This window comes from Somniosus microcephalus, chromosome 5, assembly GCF_052327205.1.
Source record: "Somniosus microcephalus isolate GS21.2 chromosome 5, FLI_Smic_1.0, whole genome shotgun sequence".
NCBI lineage: Eukaryota > Metazoa > Chordata > Chondrichthyes > Squaliformes > Somniosidae > Somniosus > Somniosus microcephalus.
This window is the reverse complement of record NC_140991.1, coordinates 284,941,171-284,959,725: the sequence shown is the minus strand read 5'-3', so window position 1 is coordinate 284,959,725 and position 18,555 is coordinate 284,941,171. Positions and strand designations below refer to the sequence as shown.

Sequence of the window (18,555 nt, the reverse complement as noted above, 5' to 3'; positions counted from 1 at the left end):
GTCTGCCCCCTTAGGTAGGTGTAAAAGATCCCATGCCACTATTCAAAGAGAGGCAGGTGCGTGCTCCCGGTGTCCTGGCCAATATTTATTCTTCAACCAACATTACTAAAACAGATTATCTTGCCATTATCACATTGCTGTTTGTAGGACCTTGCTGTGCGCAAATTGGCTGCCGCATTTCCTACATTACAACAGTGACTGCACTTCAAAAAGTACTTCACTGGCTGTAAAGCGCTTTGGGATGTCCTGAGGTCATGAAAGGCGCTATATAAATGCAAGTTCTTTCTTATAAACATGTGGTATCAAACAGACCATCACTTCAGCTATACTTTAACATATTATTTGTAAAACACGGTTTGCTAACTAATGGTTTTAACCATATGTCAACACAATTTTAATAAATATTAAAACTCTAAAATGCCTCCGCAATGCCATCTCATTACCTTAAAAAATGAAACTCCCAAGAAACGCACAGGGAGGGTTGGGGGTCCACACAAAAGGAGCATCACTGCATCTTTCAAAGAGCCGGCACAGACACGATGGGCCAAATGGCCTCCTCCTGTGCAGTATGGTTCTATGGGCTGAACCTTCTGCTCATTCATTTGAAGGAATGGAAATGCCGCAAGATACACTGTTCCTCCTCCCCAATTCTCTAGTGAGTGAACATCAAGACTAATCACATCATCTCCTACTTCAATTCCTTCTGGCCCAGGACCGTCAGACGATGGAGCCCTACACTTCCTCTACCACCTCCTACAATCTTCGAGCTTTTAAAAGCAAAGCTTGGTGTCAACTAATCATCATGTCTTGACTGGCTTTTGTTAGCTTTAGTTCCGTCTTGGGGCTTCAGCCCTTCACTTGGATTTCTCAATAAACGGATGTTTCAATAATCCAAGAAACTCATTAAATTAAATGCTATAAAAAATATTTCTCGCAACAGATAGACACTAGAACCATGAGCAAACTTCATCAAACAGCAATTTAACTACAGATGTTAAAGGTTTCCTTATGCTAAATTAAGGCAGGTAGAAGGAGAATTGCTGGCATTTAATCCCTTTATAGACCTGATGAAACACACATTATCCCCTTTGCACTTGCTTCTCATCAACGAGCAGAAAGATGAAGCCAAAAATCAGACAGCAAGCACATCTCCTGAAACGTCAGCAGATGCCTCACATTTAAAATAAAAGCAGTCCTACACTTCAAGTGAAGCTCAGTGCTACATAGGGAGAGATGCTTGCCTCACCAGCACAGAAGAGCTCACAAAGGCTTTGATCTGAAATTGCTTTTTGCCGCAGCAAGTTGATTTTAACCTCGTGGGTCCTGCACGCCAAAAAAAAATTCTGGGGTTAGGTGTAGAGAACAAAATAGGCACATAAAGAAACAAAAAAAAAAAAAAAAGAAAATGCAGTCAGCTGCTGCATCATTCTGTAGTCTCGCACTCACCCAGGCTGGAACAACCTTCCCCATCATCCTGATCATTCATGTTGCGAGTCTATTGTTCCTCCTCAATGTGCCGTGGAAAAGCAGTGAGAGGTGACAAGTGCCTGCCCGTCTCCGGGGGAGCAGGACCTCGTGTCTAATTCACTACCTCTGGGTGAAGAGCAGTGAAGCGAGTCATCCAGGGAGTACGCAGTTTTATACCCACAACGTGGAGCGGAGCTGCAGTGCAGCAGTGGTTACATTCTCTGACTGAAATAAGCTTCGGGACCTCATCGAGCGACACAATATAACCCACAAACCAAGGTAATTTGGGGCGGGAGCGGGGGGGGGGGGGGGAGGGGAGGAGAGAGAATAATTAAGGGGAGAAGGAAATAATATTTATAAAGCAAGAAAATTCTATTGTATCTTAACACACGCTTGTGCCGCTGCTCTATAATTACACTCTATATCCCTACAGGGTTCAGCAATAGTCTTATACTACTGACGTATTATAGAACTGCAATTCTGGGTTATAAGATTACACTACATTTAAAGTGTTAAGAGGATGAAGTGATTTGATCGGCTGTTGGTTTATATTTTTAGAGCACCGATGAGGTTTTTTTTTATTATAAACAAGAAACGGAAGAATGTCATAATTTTTTTTTTAATTATGAAATAATGAGCAACCTAAACAGTAAGTTAATTTTGAACAGTACTTTAAAATATAGTCAGCAATCTCTTACCATCTTGTCTAAACACAAAACGAGCCTGACCACTGCAGTCGAAGGCTGGGAGCTCATGGAGGCTACTGCCTTTATGAACAAGGGTCATGTTAATAATCAGTTCCACTTCAATCAGCTCTCGGATACATGTACCTGTGGTAAGGTTATGCTCCTTTAGCAGGATCAACTGATTCAGAAACAGCCAAACCTATTTTATTTCAAAACCTAAACTGAAGTTTGGGGATTTATAGCAGCATCTTTCAACAAGTTGTGCTAAATATTATTAAATGCTCATTTTCCCTAGTTTAGCATGAGTCGGTACTAACTTAGCAATCTCACTCAAAAGTCACAGGCTAACAGGTGCATGAGAAATAGAAAATGTGCAAAATGGCAATTGAGAGGCTGGAGCCGAGGTACATTTTCAGCTTCATTCTTTCTCCTCTTTTCCAGTCAGTTTTCTGCCTTGCTCTTCTGAAGCCAGAAGCTCTTATGCAGGGGTATGGCTTACTCAAGATGAGTCATTACAGTCTACAATCACAGGGTATTTGGCCTCAAGGTTAGCCCAGCGAACCTGAATCCTGTCCTCACCCAATATTCAAGCATGTACACTTCCAGCAATGGTCCCTGTATATTTATCAGCAGCAGGAAGTCTAACTGATAGCACCCTCACTAACCCAGCGGTTCACAAGCCAACCACTGCCCCAGCTAGCTTAGCTAGGGGCCAGGGATCAAACCCGTTCAGTGCAGTATCGAGGGAGTGCTGCACTGTCAAATCCAATCTTAAACCGAGGCCCTGTTTGCCCACTCAGGTGGACATAAAAGATCTCATGGCACCAAAGAGCAGGAGAGTTCTTCCTGGTGCCATAGCCAACATTTATCACTCAGCCATCACCACCAATGCAGCTCAGCTGGTCATTGATCTCAATGGTGTTTTTTTTTATTTTTAAAAAAGGATCTTGCTGTGCACAAATTGGCTGTCACTTTCACCTACAACAGTGGCTTCTTTTTATAAGAGCACAGTCAACAACTTCTTCCTTCCTCACACTGCCGTCTGCTCGAATCACCCCAGTGTGCGCTGACTTAGTGGCTCCCAGTTCAGCAATGCCTCAAATTTAAAATTCTCATCCTAGTGTTCAAATTCCTCCAATGGCCTCACCACCCACGCCTCCCCGCTCACCACCTCGCCTCCCCCCCACCCAAATCTCTGACCTCCTACAGCCCTCCAAGAACTCTGCATTCATCCAATTCTGACCTCGAGTATCCCCGATTTCTATCGCTCCACATTTGGTGGCCGTGCCTTCAGCTGCCCAAGCCCTAAACTTTGGAATTCCCCTCTTTAAATTTCTCCGCATCTCTTTCCTTTAAGATGATCCTTAAAACCTACCTCTTCAATAAAGCTTTTGGTCATCTGTCCTAATATCGCATTGTGGCTTGTTGTCAAATTACACTCCTATGAAGTGTCTTGTAACATTTTGTTATGTTAATAGGTGCTATGTCAATACAAGTTGTTGTTTGATGATGTTCACAAATTGTGGAATCAGATGATTGTTACAGCACAGAAACAGGCCATTTGGATCATTACGTCTTTGCCGGTGTTTATTTCTCAAGAGCCACCTAGTCTCATCCCACTCGCTGATCTCGCTCCTTAGACCCTTTTAATATTCCTCTTCAAGCAACTAACCAACTTCCTTTTAAAAGAAATCTGACATCATCAGAGAATAGAATACATCAAAGTGAGGAGATCATCACATGCTGCTGTATAACAGTACTGAACAGGTGCGACCAATGCTACTGACCTGTGTGTCGACCCCCTTAAAAGGGGACAAACCCCACAAGCAGAAGGGGCTGTCCTACCCAGGGGAACCAACAATAGTTACTGTAACAAAAGCCAACTTATTCGGGGCCTACCAAGAAACACTACCTGCTTAACCCAAAAAGAACAAAAGCAGCAACTCCAGCATAGATTTCAGTGGTGTGCGACAACTTTTCATCTTCCTGAAATGATGCCTACTGTCTACTGGAAAGATGGTCAATGCTCACCAAAAAAAGCCACCGCCGTCACAAGGGGCACAAGACCCACCCAATAAAAAGAAATGCCAATCTTGGATAGGTCTTAAATGGGCTCAGTATGGGCACCACAGGACAAACAAACATTCATTTTGCATACAACAATATTGGGCAGGCAAGCTTCATAGGATTACACAGGATATACGACACAGAAACAGGCCATTCGGCCCAACCAGTCCATGCCAGCATTTATGCGCCACTCGAGCCCCCTCCAGTCTTTCCTCGTCAAAATCTATCAGCATAACCCTCGATTCCTTCTCCTTAATAGGCTTGTCTAGCCTCCCCTTAAATGCATCTATACTTTTCACTTCAACCACTCCCTGTGGCAGCGAGTTCCACATTCTCACCACTCTTTGGGTAAAGAAGTTGCCTCTGAATTCCCTACTGGATTTCTTGACTATCTTATATTGATGGCCTCTAGTTATCTTCTTCCCCACAAGTGGAAACACTCTCTCTGTATCCACTCTATCAAAACTTTTCAGAATTTTACAGACCTCTATTATGTCACCCCTCAGCCTTCTTTTTTCAAAAGAGACCCAGCCTGTTCATCCTTTCCTGATATGTATACACTCGCATTTCTGGTATCATCCTTGTAAATCTTCATTGCACCCTCTCCAGTGCCTCTATATCCTTTTTATAATATGGTGACCAGATCTGTATGCAGTACTCTAAATGTGGTCTACTCAAGGTTCAATACAGCTTTAGCATAGCTTCCTTACTTTTCAATTCTATACTTCTAGAAATAAACCCTAGTGATTGGTTTGCTTTTTTTATGGCCTTGCTAACTTGTGCCACAACTTTTAGTGAGTTGTATATTTGTACTCCAAGATCCCTTTGTTCCTCTACCCCATCTAGACTCGCACCCTCCAAGTAATAAGTGGCCTCCCTATTCTTCCTACCAAAATGTAATACCTCATTTTTCTGCGTTGAACTTCATTTGCCAATTATATGCTCATTCTGCAAGCTTATTAATGTCCTCCTGTAATTTATTGCAGTCCTCCTCAGTATTGACTATCCCCCCCCCCCCAATTTGGTGCCATCCACAAATTTAGAAATTGTGTTTTTGATTCCAAAGTCTAAATCGTTAATATAAATTGTGAAGAGTGGTCCCAGCACTGATCCTTGTGGAACACCACTACCCACCTTCTGCCATTGTGAATAGCTACCTTTTACCCCTAATCTCTGCTTTCTGTCTTGAAGACAGCTAGCTATCCATTCTGCTACTTGTCCCCTGACTCCGCATTCTCTGAACCTGCTCATCAGTCTATTATGGGGTACCTTATCGAAGGCCTTTTGAAAATCTAGATAAATTCCATCTACAGTACTACATTACCATTGTCTACTCTCGGTTACCTTTTTCAAAAATTCAATGAGGTTATTCAAGCAAGACTTTCCCTTTTGAAATCCATGCTGACTATTCATTACTATGTTTTTGGCTTCTAGATGTTCTTCTATTTTCTCTTTTAGTAGGGATTCCATTATTTTTCCTACCACCACCGTTAAGCTGACTGGTCTATAATTCCCTGGACATGTTCTATCCCCCTTCTTAAATATAGGTATTACGTTAGCTATTCGTCAGCCCTCTGGCACTACACTTTTTTCTAACGAATTATTAAATATGTGTAGTAATGTCTCTGCTATCTCTTCCCTAGATTCTTTTAAAATTTGTGGATGCAATCCATCCAGACATGGGGTTTTATCCTGAGTTTGATTAGTTTATTTAATATATCCCCTCTTTTTATTTTAAATGCACTTATCTCGTTGTTAATCTCATCATCCAATGTCATGTCCACCTGTTCAATCTCCCTGGTAAATACTGAAGCAAAATGATGATTTAATATTTCTGCCATCTCTCTATCGTTACTTGTGGTATTAATTATCCTGTCTATCCCTTAATGGCCCTATTTCCATCCCAACCTTGTTCATCCATGGAGTGTCATTAGTGTTTAGTTTGTTCTTTCCTTTTAGCGGAATATATTGTTCCTGCATTCCGTTGAACACCATTTTAAATGTTTCCCATGGCTGTTCTACATCATTGTTTGCCAATATTGTTGCCCATTTTATTTTCCCCAAGTTCTATTTTCCGCCCCTCAAAATCAGCTTCTCTCCAATCTATTACCCTGGTTTTCATCATACTTATGTCCTTCGCAGTTATTATATTGTGGTCATTATTGTCTAGATGTTCCCCTACTTTTGCTTGTCCTTTTGTGGCCCAAAATACTTAAGTTTGTTTAAAAAATCTGTCACTTGTCTAAGCTGGCAATGCTCTTGCCTCCAAGGCAGAAGTTTGAGTTAGAATTCAAGCCCCACTCCAGGACTATCCAAGTGGACACTTCAGTACAGTGCTGAAGGAGTACTGCACTGTCAGTGGATCCGTCTTTCGGATGAGATGTTAGCTCGAGGCCTTGTCTGCCTGTTCAGGTAGATGCAACAGATCAAAGAGGGGCAGCAAGTTTTTCAGGTATCCAAGGTCCCATCCTTTCTCAACCAACACTATCAAAAAAATATTACCTAGTCATTCAACTAATTTGCTGTTCATGGGACCATGCTGTGCATAAATTGGTGGACACATTTCCCTACGAAAAAAGGGAGTACACTTCAAAAAGCAATTGATTGGCTGTGAAGCACTTTGGGGCATCTGGATAAAGTGCTATACAAATCAAAGTTTTAAAAATTTAATTCTGGGTAGATGAGTGTTGCTGGCAAGGCCAGCATTTATTGCCCATCCCTAGTTGCCCTTGAGAAGGTGCTGAAGGATCATCTTCTTGAACTGGGGCAGTCTGTGTGGTGAAGGTGTTGTTAGGATAGGGAGTTCCAGGATTTTGGCTTAGTGACCACAAAGGAACAGTGATACATGTCCAAGTCAGGATGGTGTGAGACTTGGAGGTAATTGTGTTCCCATGCACCTGCTGCCTTTGTCCTTTCAGGTGGTGGAGGTTTGTGAGGTGCTACAGAAAGCTATTTATTTTTCTGTACTGTTTGTTCAGGAACATTGGGGTTAATTAGAAAAATCCAAGAGCATTGTCTTCCCCATAGTTAAGCTGTTCAAATAGGATAGTCAGAAGTGTGTGTACTTCACAAGTGGAGAACACAACAGATTCTGCAAGAGATGCATTTGTTGCTAGGAGCAGCAAACTACATGAATACATTCAACCTGCACTTTAACTCATGTACTTATACTAAAAATACAGGTTCTGTGCGAGAAAACAACGAAAAATACCAGGTCCTTTTCACAGATATAACTAGAAATGTGGTACAACTTATTCAGATTGGGATGTAATCTTGTTCAGTTGAACCCATTCATAAATCGAGAGCTCAGTGTCAAATGCAGATTGGAGCAAAATAAAAAACCAGAAAGCCACTTTAAAAAGGAAAACAATTAAGAGCAAAATCAGAGGCGACAGAAAATTGGAAATAAAACAAAAAGGAAAAAAAATGGATTAACCTACTAAAGGAATAAAGAAACCAGACTTGACGAAGTCAGCCTAGCCTCAATGGTAGCTCTCTCACCTCCAAGCCATAAGATTGTAGAGTCAAGCAGCACTGCAGGATGAGAGCACATAATCTAGACTGACAGTTCAATGCAGCACTGAGGGAGTTCTGCATTGTCGGAGATGGCATCTTTCAGATGAGATATTAAACCAATGCCTTGTCTCGGAGATTTATTGATCCCAGGGTGCTAATCAAAGAGAAGCAAGGAATTCTACTGGTGCCCTGGCCAGCAATTGTCTCTCATCGCCTAGCACCAAAAACACTGATTAACTGGTCCTTTACCTCCTTGTTGTTTGTGGGATCTTGGTGTGTGCAAATTGCTACATAACAGTGACTGCACTTCAACATTGACTGAAGCATTTTGGAACATCCTTAGGATGTGAAAGGTGCTGTATAAATGCAAGTTCTTAATTGTACCCTATTGATACTAGAACCAATTCTAACTTCTTTTCAATATGTTCCCAAGGTGTGAAAACAAATTGGCCTAGAAATTCAGTGGCGCCAGTCTCGCCAGGGCGCCGGAAGTACCGCCCCGGAAGGAGTCATGAACGCCCGCCGGAAATTCAGTTTCAGCGCCCCAGACGGAAGCGCAGCGCTACTCGAGGCGCCCCGCATCCCTCTTGGGGCGCTGCAACTGAAAACCACAGCGCAACGTGCCGCAGCGCCACACGCTGCGGCACGGCGCGCTGCGGTACTGTAGGCCTTCCTCCCCTTCTTAAAGAGGAGGGGCCTGCTGCAGCGCGATCAGCGATCGCGAGTGCCGGCAAAAGAGCCCGGCACCGAGGAGAAGTGCCGGGCTCTTGGGACACAGCCGGCACAACGCGGGGGGGGGGGGGCTCAGAAGGCCGGGGACGGCGGCGCGAAGAGGTGCTGGCAGGCAGCCAGCAAAAAAAATGGCCGCCCCGCACCTCCGCGCCTCTACCGCCGCAGGTAGGCCCCCCTGAACCGGTCGCAAGCTACCAAATTTCGCGATCGGGGCGGTAGCGGGGTGCTGCGCACACCGAGGACGTCATCGGTAGCGGCGCAGCGCTAACGGCTAGCGCCATTAGCGTCCCGCTAAATTTAGCGGGAGGCGTGGCCAGTGGCGTTAAACCCACTAAGTGCCCTCTTTGGGCACTAACGGGTGGCGCAGCCCACTGAATTTCTAGGCCATAATCTCTCAACATACAACATTTATAAAGATTTCACAGCAATTTGAAAGTCTGAATAAATTAATGATCCACATTGTTCTGGAGATGAAGGTGAAAGGTATTGGACTTCACAACCAATGGAATGAGGAGAAGTAAAGAGAATTTTACCTGCCATTGTCCCAACGCAGGGAGATATGCACCGACTGCCACAGGAGTTATACTAACAGGGCTAAACAAACGCTGCACTCAAGACTAGAGCAACATCTGTGCAGCGAAGAATATCAAGTAATGGACCACGAGTTAAGTCATCTTGACTTCAAAAGGTTCGACCCTTACAGTTCAACATCTAACCATTAGTTTGAAGTGTTTCAGCAGAAAGAGCATCTCTTTCAGGAAGTGCTTGAACAAACAAAAAAAATTGCCAAATACAGCACGATTACACAAATCATATTGCATCATTTACATGCAATAACTTCACCGAAATGGTCATTTCTTCACATTTTCCAAGCAAAGTTTGCTAAACACTTCTGCATCAGAGCAATTCCTTTGATATCTCGTCCATTGCTGAATCATCATCTGTTTTTTCAGTTTCTTCGTGCCCCATTACAGCTGGAGCAGTTAAATAAATTACATTTATCAGACCATGTTCAGATTTTAAACAGGTTTCCCTGTGCAGATGCAGCCTGAAATAATCGAAGCATCCCCAGCAGCATCAATGGCTTCCCACTGTTCAACGCAGAGTGTAAATTGGTCTCCTGTGCTTGCAAATCCCAAAAATAGCCAAGGTGTTTGAGAGCAGGAGTGGACACTCCCACACGTACATTCCCCCTCCCTCGAAGTTTTACACACCACCAGTTTGCCCATAGTTATGTCTTTTTTTGTTGCTGATGAAAATTCAGGTTTCCAGACAATGACACACAGCCAAACAGTTGACTGTGAAGTTGAAGATTCTGCTCGAGTAACTCCTCGAGATACCTGAAACATTGGGTGTACTCTGCATGTTATTTTCTGCGATGGGGTCAGTCATGGCTCAGTTGGTAGCAGTCTCACTTCGGAGTCAGAAGGTCGTGGGTTGAAGTCCCACTCCAGACACTTGAGCACATAATCTATGCTGACACTCCAGTACAGTACTGAGGGAGTGCTGCACTGTTGTCTTTTGGGTGAGACATTAAACTGCGGCCACATCTGCCCTCTCAGCTGGATGTAAAATATCCCATGGCACTATTCGACAAAGAGTAGCGAGTCCTCCCCGGTGTCCATTGTCCTTCAACCCACATCACTAAAACAGATTACCTGGTCACTTATCACATTGCTAATTGTGGGATCTTGCTGTGCACAACCTAGCTGCTGTGTTTCCTATGTTACAACAGTGACTACATTTCAAAAGTACTTCATTGGCTGTGAAGCACTTTGGGACATCCTACGGTCATGAAAGGAGATATATAAATGCAAGTTCATTTAAACCACATTGTTTATGGACAAACTCTGCTCCCCATATACACCAGCAAAAACTGGGCTGTAATTACCCAAAGACCCTTCACGTATACCACACTGATATTAGTAATTTCCCAACGATGGTGCCTGTGAAGTCAGGAAGAAACTAAAATTTAATTCCTGCTCCCAGAGGCAGTGTGAAGTACTGTAGATAGTTTTGAACTGTGGCACAGCATCAGATGAAAATGTAAAGGCTTCCACAAAGACGACAGCTGGCCGAGTACCTGAGAAGCTCCTGCCTAACCCTCAGGCCAAAAGAACTCTGGCTGCTGTGGTGCAGTTGTCATGTTGCAACATGCAAGTGAAGACCGATCATGCTCTCAGGATGCCCCAAAGCAGTTGGCATATAATAAACTACCTCTGTAGTTAACTACTGCTACATCGTCAAACATGGAAGCCAATTGCTCAGAGCAAGATGTCACAAACAGCAATAAGATGATCTATTTTCAGCAGCTTTGGTTGAGGGAGGAACATGGGGCTGGATACTAGAAGAATTCCATACTCCACTGCAAATAGTGCCAGGGGATATATTTTATGTCCACCTGAACAGGCAGACAGGGCCTCGGTTTAACTTCACCTCTGAAGAATAACTCCTCCAGTAACATTCTCTTAGTGCTGTACCGTAGTTACCCAAGTCCCGGGTCAGAGCAACACACAAGGACAATTCCCAAGTGTGTTAAAACACGAATTTTTCTGGCATTAGCTCAATGCCTACGGATGTCAAACGTGCAGCCTAAATGCAGTAGAGATGCAGTTCCTTAAACCTACGGTTAAACAATTGTGCATGAATGTTTGAAATGCAATAATCACCAGCAAGACTACCAGAGGGAGAAGAACCCAACTTACTGAAGCTAGCTCCACCAAGCCAACAATTGTAAAAAAAAAACTGCCCCACAGGGTTAAGTTAACTTCCTGTGAAGTGTAACTAAACACTTCAGAAGGTAACACTGCTGTTGTTGTGGCGATTACCGCATTAATAAAAAGCTGGCGATTACAGCATTAATAAAAAGCTATATACATGAAACATGTCACCACTTGTCTACATTATCACCTGCAGAATCAAGAAATTCAATGAAAACATCAATGGCACCCCTGCAAACAAATTGAAGGGTTGGACAACAAACAAACAAACACTCGTTTATTTGGTGAATGGTTTTGTGTTTTCTGCCCTTCTCAGGCAGGAATAATGCCAGGAAAATGGGTGATGGGAGAACCTGGTGCACGAAACTCAAAAAGTTAGTATGCAGGTGCAGCAAGTGATCAAGAAAGCCAATGGAATGTTGGCTTTTATTGCTAGGGGGATGGAATATAAAAACAGGGAGGTATTGCTGCAGTTGTACAAGGTATTGGTGAGACCGCACCTGGAATACTGCATACAGTTTTGGTGTCCATACTTAAGAAAAGACATACTTGCTCTCGAGTCAGTACAAAGAAGGTTCACTCGGTTAATCCCGGGGATGAGGGGGTGGTCATATGAGGAGAGGTTGAGTAGATTGGGACTCTACTCATTGGAGTTCAGAAGAATGAGGCGATCTTATTGAAACATATAAGGTTGTGAAGGGGCTTGATCAGGTGGATGCGGTGAGGATGTTCCCAATGAAGGGTGAAACTAGAACTAGGGGGCATAATCTTAAAATAAGGGGCTGCTCTTTCAAAACTGAGATGAGGAGAAACTTCTTCACTCAGAGGGTGGTAGGTTTGTGGAATTTGCTGCCCCAGAAAGCTGTGGAAGCTACATCATTAAATAAATTTAAAACAGAAATAGATAGTTTCCTAGAAGTAAAGGGAATTAAGGGTTACGGGGAGCGGGCAGGAAATTGGACATGAGTCTAGGTTCGGAATGGTCATGGTCCTGTGGGTAGTGGAGTGGGCCCAGGGGCCGTGTAGCCTGGTTCTGCTCCTACTGTGTTCTAATTCTGTGTTAGATTTCAGGAGATGGTTTTATTCCTGTGATATACCTATCAATTCGTCCAATAAAAAGCGACGAGTTAGGAACGTAACTAAAGGTTTTTATTGACTAAATAACAGAGCCCACCCTCGTGGGTGATCGGGTCCAACAAGGAGGAATACCAGCCAGTCGACTACCTTTATACCTGGGCAGGTAGGTGGAGCCATGGGCGGAGTCGGAGGTGGTCAGCCCAGGTATAACAGCGCGACAAGAGGCGACCTCGTATCGTGATACAACAGTGATAACGGTGATAACAATACAACAGTGATAACTATAGTGTAACGATAAAAGTGGTTTACCACATTCACCCCTTGTTTAGATTTGAGTCCGGCGGGGTGAAGTGTACTACCAGTTCTGGTATGTCAGTCTGTCCGGAGGCCTCGTAAGCCTCTCCGATCGTCGCAGCGGCGGTGCTGCATTATCCGGTGTTGGTGCTGGTGTCTGCGTGGTCGGCGAAGGCTCGTGGGGTTCCGGCATGCCGTCTACCTGGGCTGGAATTGGGGGGGTGGTGGGGGGGGGGGTAAAGGTGGTGTCTCCGGAGTGCCCGAGGGTGCGAGGTCTCGTAAGGAGACAGTGTCCTCCCGCCCGTCTGGGTAAGCCACGTAGGCGTACTGGGGGTTGGCGTGCAGGAGGTTCACCCTCTCGACCAGGGGGTCTGTTTTATGGGCCCTCACGTGCTTTCGCAGCAAGACGGGCCCCGGAAAGGTCAGCCAGGTTGGTAGAGTGGTTCCCGTAGTCGACTTCCTGGGGAAAACAAACATTCGTTCATGGGGGGTGGCGTTAACGGCAGTGCAAAGTAGTGACCGGATGGAGTGCAGCGCTGTCGGGAGGACTTCCTGCCAGCGGGAGGTTGGGAGGCCCTTAGACTTTAAGGCTAAGAGGACGGCCTTCCATACCGTCGCGTTCTCTCTTTCCACCTGGCCGTTCCCTCGGGGGTTGTAGCTGGTGGTCCTACTTGCTGCAATACCTCTCGCTAGTAGGAACTGACGGAGTTCCTCGCTCATGAAAGAGGAGCCCCGGTCACTATGTATATAGTTTGGGAACCCGAACAAGGCGAAGAGGTCGTTCAGGCATTTAATGACCGTGGTACTGGTCATGTCTGGGCAGGGGAAGGCAAAGGGGAAACGGGAGTACTCATCAACAATGTTGAGGAAGTACACATTACGGTCAGAGGACGGGAGGGGCCCCTTAAAGTCGATGCTCAGGCGCTCGAAGGGGCGGGTGGCCTTGATCAGGCTTGCTCTGTCCGGCCTAAAGAAGTGCGGTTTGCACTCGGCACAGGTCTGGCAGTTCCTGGTTATGGTCCTGACCTCCTCGATGGAGTAGGGCAGGTTGCGGGCCTTAATGAAGTGGTAAAGTCTGGTGACCCCGGGGTGGCAGAGGTCGTTGTGGAGGGTCTGAAGTCTATCACTTTGCGCGCTGGCGCATGTAATTCGTGACAGAGCATCGGGGGGTTCGTTCAGCTTACCTGGCCGGTACAAGATATCATAATCGTAGGTGGAGAGCTCGATTCTCCACCTCAAGATCTTGTCATTCTTGATTTTGCCCCTTGTGGTAAACCACTGTCATACCTGTCTGTGTCTGTATGTGTATTCCACTAGGTACAGGTCTGGACATGCCTCGGCTGACTCCTCCCACTATTCCAGGTATATAAGTGACTACCTCCCAGTCCCTTAGTATTCTGGACGGGTCGACCACTCGAGACAAGACCTTCATTCTTTAGTTAATAAAAGCCTGATTGTTACTCGCTCAACTTCAGTCTTTTGAGTAATTGATGGCGCATCACCCCTCAGCTTGTTATTAAACATAAAAGCGACCGAACGTTGGTCGGTAAGGAGGGTAAATCGTTTGCCTGCCAGGTAGTGCCTCCAGCGTCGTACCGCCTCCACAATCGCCTGGGCCTCCTTCTCGACCGACGAGTGTCGGATCTCAGGGCCCTGTAGGGTCCTTGAGAAGAAGGCCACCGGTCTCCCCTCCTGGTTAAGGGTGGCGGCTAGGGCGAAGTCGGATGCATCGCTCTCGACTTGGAAGGGGATGGACTCATCCACTGCGTGCATAGTGGCCTTGGCAATGTCTCCCTTAATGAGGGAGAAGGCTGCGCACGCTTCCTCCGTAAGGGGGAAGGATGTGGACTTCATGAGGGGTCTGGCTTTGTCCGCATAATTGGGCACCCATTGGGCATAGTAGGCGAAGAGCCCCAGGGTTCTCTTAAGTGCCTTAGGGCAGTGGGGGAGGGGTAGCTCCATGAGGGGGCGCATTCTTTCGGGGTCGGGGCCGATGAGTCCGTTCTCTACTACACAGCCAAGGATGGCAAGGCGCGAGGTGTTAAACACACATTTCTCCTTATTGTAGGTGAGGTTCAGCCGTTGGGCTGTACGGAGGAATTTCTCCAGATTCACGGCGTGGTCCTGCCGGTTGCGGCCGCAGATGGTGACGTTATCTAGGTAGGGGAATGTGGCCTGCAGTCCGTTCTGGTCAACCATCCGGTCCATCTCCCTTTGGAAGACCGAGACCCCGTTGGTGACACCGAAGGGGACCCTAAGGAAGTGGTATAGGCGCCCATTCGCCTCGAAGGCGGTGTACTGGCGGTCCTCGGGGTGGATAGGGAGTTGGTGGTAGGCCGACTTAAGGTCGATGGTCGAGAATACGCGGTATTGTGCAATCTGATTGACCATGTCAGATATGCGGGGAAGGGGGTATGCGTCCAGCTGGGTGTATCTGTTTATGGTCTGGCTGTAGTCGATGACCAGGCGATTTTTATCGCCGGTCTTAACGACCACGACCTGGGCACGCCAGGGGCTGTTGCTCCCCTCGATGATGCCCTCCTTCAGGAGACGCTGCACCTCAGAGCTAATGAAAGCTCTGTCCCCAGCACTGTACCGCCTGCTCTTGGTAGCGACGGGTTTGCAGTCGGGGGTGAGGTTAGCGAACAGGGAAGGTGGCGGCACCTTGAGGGTGGATAGGCTGCAGGTGTTACGCGGTGGGCGGTTTAACCTTCGCTGGTTGTCGACTGTGAGTGGGGGGAGGGGTCCACCGTATGCTAGGGTTACACTTTGGAGGTGGGATTGGAAGTCCAGCCCTAGTAGGACGGCAGCGCAGAGCTGGGGGAGGACGAGGAGTTTAAAGTTTTTATACTCTGTACCCTTAACTGACAAGGTCACAGCACAGTAGCCGCTAATGTCCGTGGCGTGGGACCTCGATGCCATCGAGATTCGGTTGCGCGTTGGCAGGACAGGGAGGGAGTAGTGGCTCACCGTGTCTGGGTGGATGAAGCTCTCCGTGCTTCCGCTGTCGAACAGGCAGGTCGTGGCGTGGCCGTTTACTTTGATGTCCATCATCGACTTGGACAGGTGGTGTGGGCGGGCTTGATCCAGAGTGACGGAGGCTAGCGTGTAGGTAAGCGAGTCGTTGTCATCTGCGGGCGAGGCGGTCGTCGGGTCCGGGGGCCCGGTGGCAGTCGGGCGTGGTGGGTAAAATGGCGTCTCCCACGAGGTAGGACAAAATGGCGGAGAAGATGGCTGCCCCCATAACTCACATGAGGCACTATTGGGGTCGGTTGCCTTGATCAAAGATGGCCGCCCCCATGACTCACGTGTGGGGATACTGGCCTCAGTTGCCGTGAAAGAAGATGGCCGCCCCCACAGTTCGCATGAGGCACTGCTGGCCTCTTGAAGATCCGCTCCTGCAGGCCTTAGATAAGTGGCCTTTCTTCCTGCAGGTTGCGCAGGTAGAGTTCCTGGCTGGGCAGCGCGACCTCGGGTGCTTCTCCTGGCCGCAAAAGCAGCCGGCGGCCCGATCGCGGGTGCCCGATGTCGGAGCCGGTACCGGGGGTGGCGGGCCCGGTCGGGTCCGGGACGCCGACGCTGAGGTAGGTCCCGGGGGCGGCGCTGCGAAGGGTATTGCGGTAGGGGTCGGGCCCGAGTCCCAGGGTCGCGAGCAGTACCTGGAAAACGCCTCCTGGTCCTGATGGGCCACCTCCAGGGAGAGAGCGAGGGCTTCAGCTTTGTCCAGGTCGAGGTCTTTAGCTTCAAGCAGTCTTTGCCGTGAGTAGTCGGGCCGTAGGCCTTTCACAAAGGCATCGCGGATATTATCTTCCGTATTTTCAACAGCCGTCACCGCTTTAAAGTCACAGTTCCTGCCGAGTGCTCTTAGCGCCCGTAAAAATTCAGCTACAGACTCTCCTGGCTGTTGCGGGCGGGATCTTAGGAGGTGCCTGGTGTACATGTAATTTACCGGGCTGCGGTACTGCTGTTTCAGTAGGTTGATAGCGGCCTCGTACGTAGTCGTGTCCTGGATGAGTGCGTATACTCTCGGGCTCGCTTGGGCGTTCAGAAGTCTTAGTTTGGATCTCTGCGGGGCGCCGGATTCTTCCAGGTAGGATTCGAAGCAGTCCAGCCAGTGTTTGAAGTTGAGGGCTGCGTTTGCTGCCTGTGGGTTTAGATCCAGGTACGGTGGTTTGAGGGCTTGCAGCCAAGCCGGCTGGTGTGGCTGTGCTTCTGGGAGGGCTTCTGGCTGGCCAGTAGTAGACATCTTTAAAATTTAGTCAATAAAATTGATATACCTATCAATTCGTCCAATAAAAAGCGACGAGTTAGGAACGTAACTAAAGGTTTTTATTGACTAAATAACAGAGCCCACCCTCGTGGGTGATCGGGTCCAACAAGGAGGAATACCAGCCAGTCGACTACCTTTATACCTGGGCAGGTAGGTGGAGCCATGGGCGGAGTCGGAGGTGGTCAGCCCAGGTATAACAGCGCGACAAGAGGCGACCTCGTATCGTGATACAACAGTGATAACGGTGATAACAATACAACAGTGATAACTATAGTGTAACGATAAAAGTGGTTTACCACATCCTGTTCCTGGCTGGGGTGGAGATCGCCTTTACAGAAGGTAAGTACTGTAGAAAATATAGGGAGAGAGTTGTAGTGTATGTAACCGTTCTACCTTTAAGAGAACTATTGTATGTAACCGTCCACCTTTAAGAGAACTATTTTAGGTGTTGCACTACTTTATCTTGGCTGCTGTATACTGTAATACCGGTGGTGGCCACACCGGTATATAAGTGCTGTGTAATGAGTTAATGGGCAGATCCGCCCTGACCTTCAACCAGTAAAGTCCTGTTAAAGTTTACTCTTGTGGTCTGTGTAGTCATTCGCAATATAACACACAGACTTTACAGTGGCGACGAGTTCGATCTTACCCTGCGGCAGCGATACATCCGAAGCAGTTAACGGGCGTCGAGAAGAGGCATCCGCCCTCGTCATTCTGCTGAGAGAAGACTCGAGTCTGCAGAGCAAGGAAGAAGGAAGAATTCTGACACGAAGCCTTCCATCAGCAACAGGCAGTGATCGTCCCTTCCATCACGGTGGTGAGTGAGCCGATCAGCGACGAGAAGCAAGTCGGCCACGTTGACTGTGAGTAGGGGAGAAAATAAAAAGAAACGGAGGCTATAAGGGCGGTGAACTCGACCACGGCCGGGGGGGGGGGGAAAGGAGCCGGACAGAAGTCGGGGCCAGAGGCGCTGAGACTGGGGCAGCGTAGGGCACGGAAGCCGCGGTACAAGCGGGAACGCAGCCGGTGAGAGAGACCGGGCTACAAGCGGGCTGGGAGACGCAACAGCATCGTGAGACAGCTCGACCGCGACCGGTGAAAAAGGCCGGGCAGCTACCGAGGCCGCGAGGCGCTGCGACCGGGAGGTAATAAAAAAATAAAATAAATAAAACCGCGAAGAACTCAGCCGCAGCCGGGGGAGGAAAGGACCGGACTGCGAGAGGGCTGGGAGGCAAGATTGAAAACCGCTGAGGGAAAGACAGAGCCCGAGCGAGCGGGAGACCGAGCGAGCGGGAGAGAGACAGAGCCCGAGCGAGGGGGGAACGGGACCAAGCGGGGGAGACCAAGCGAGATTTCCGCCCAGCGGCTTACAGCAGCTTTCCGTAAAGGACCAAGAGCTGGAACTGTCCGCCGCCAACTGGTTGTCCCCAGCGCCCGGTTGCCCCTGTCGAGAAAGGGAACAAGGAACGAAATCAGCTGTTGTCGCGCTTCAGAATAAACTGAAGCCGGCGCGCAGGCTGCGAACCCCGAAAGCCAGCGGTCGTCGCCCGAGGGCAAAGCTTACCCCTCCCGCCAGAGGCAGAAACGCGGGAAGCCGCCAGTTAGGCGGGGAAGAAGACAAGCGCGGGAAACCGCCATTCTCGGAGGCGGGGAAGAAGATAAGCGCGGGAAACCGCCATTTTTGAAAAAAAAAGTTAAAGAAAAATTTCGTTGTTGTTTCTCAGAA

At 47.7% G+C, this 18,555-nt stretch overlaps 1 protein-coding gene across 10 annotated transcripts in view; it reads right to left on the bottom strand.

The window, feature by feature from the left end:
* Positions 1–18,555, bottom strand: part of LOC147117789 (solute carrier family 12 member 7-like) — a 257,428-nt gene that overhangs the window by 146,155 nt on the left and 92,718 nt on the right. The window contains exon 1 of one of the 10 annotated variants that reach the window (XM_085989071.1): positions 1,447–1,535. The exons of the other annotated variants lie outside the window; for them this stretch is intronic. Coding sequence (XP_085845197.1) covers positions 1,447–1,486 — 40 coding nt within the window. The 5' untranslated portion in view covers positions 1,487–1,535. Of the gene's footprint in view, positions 1–1,446; positions 1,536–18,555 lie in introns of those variants that run through there. 10 annotated transcript variants of the gene reach the window in all.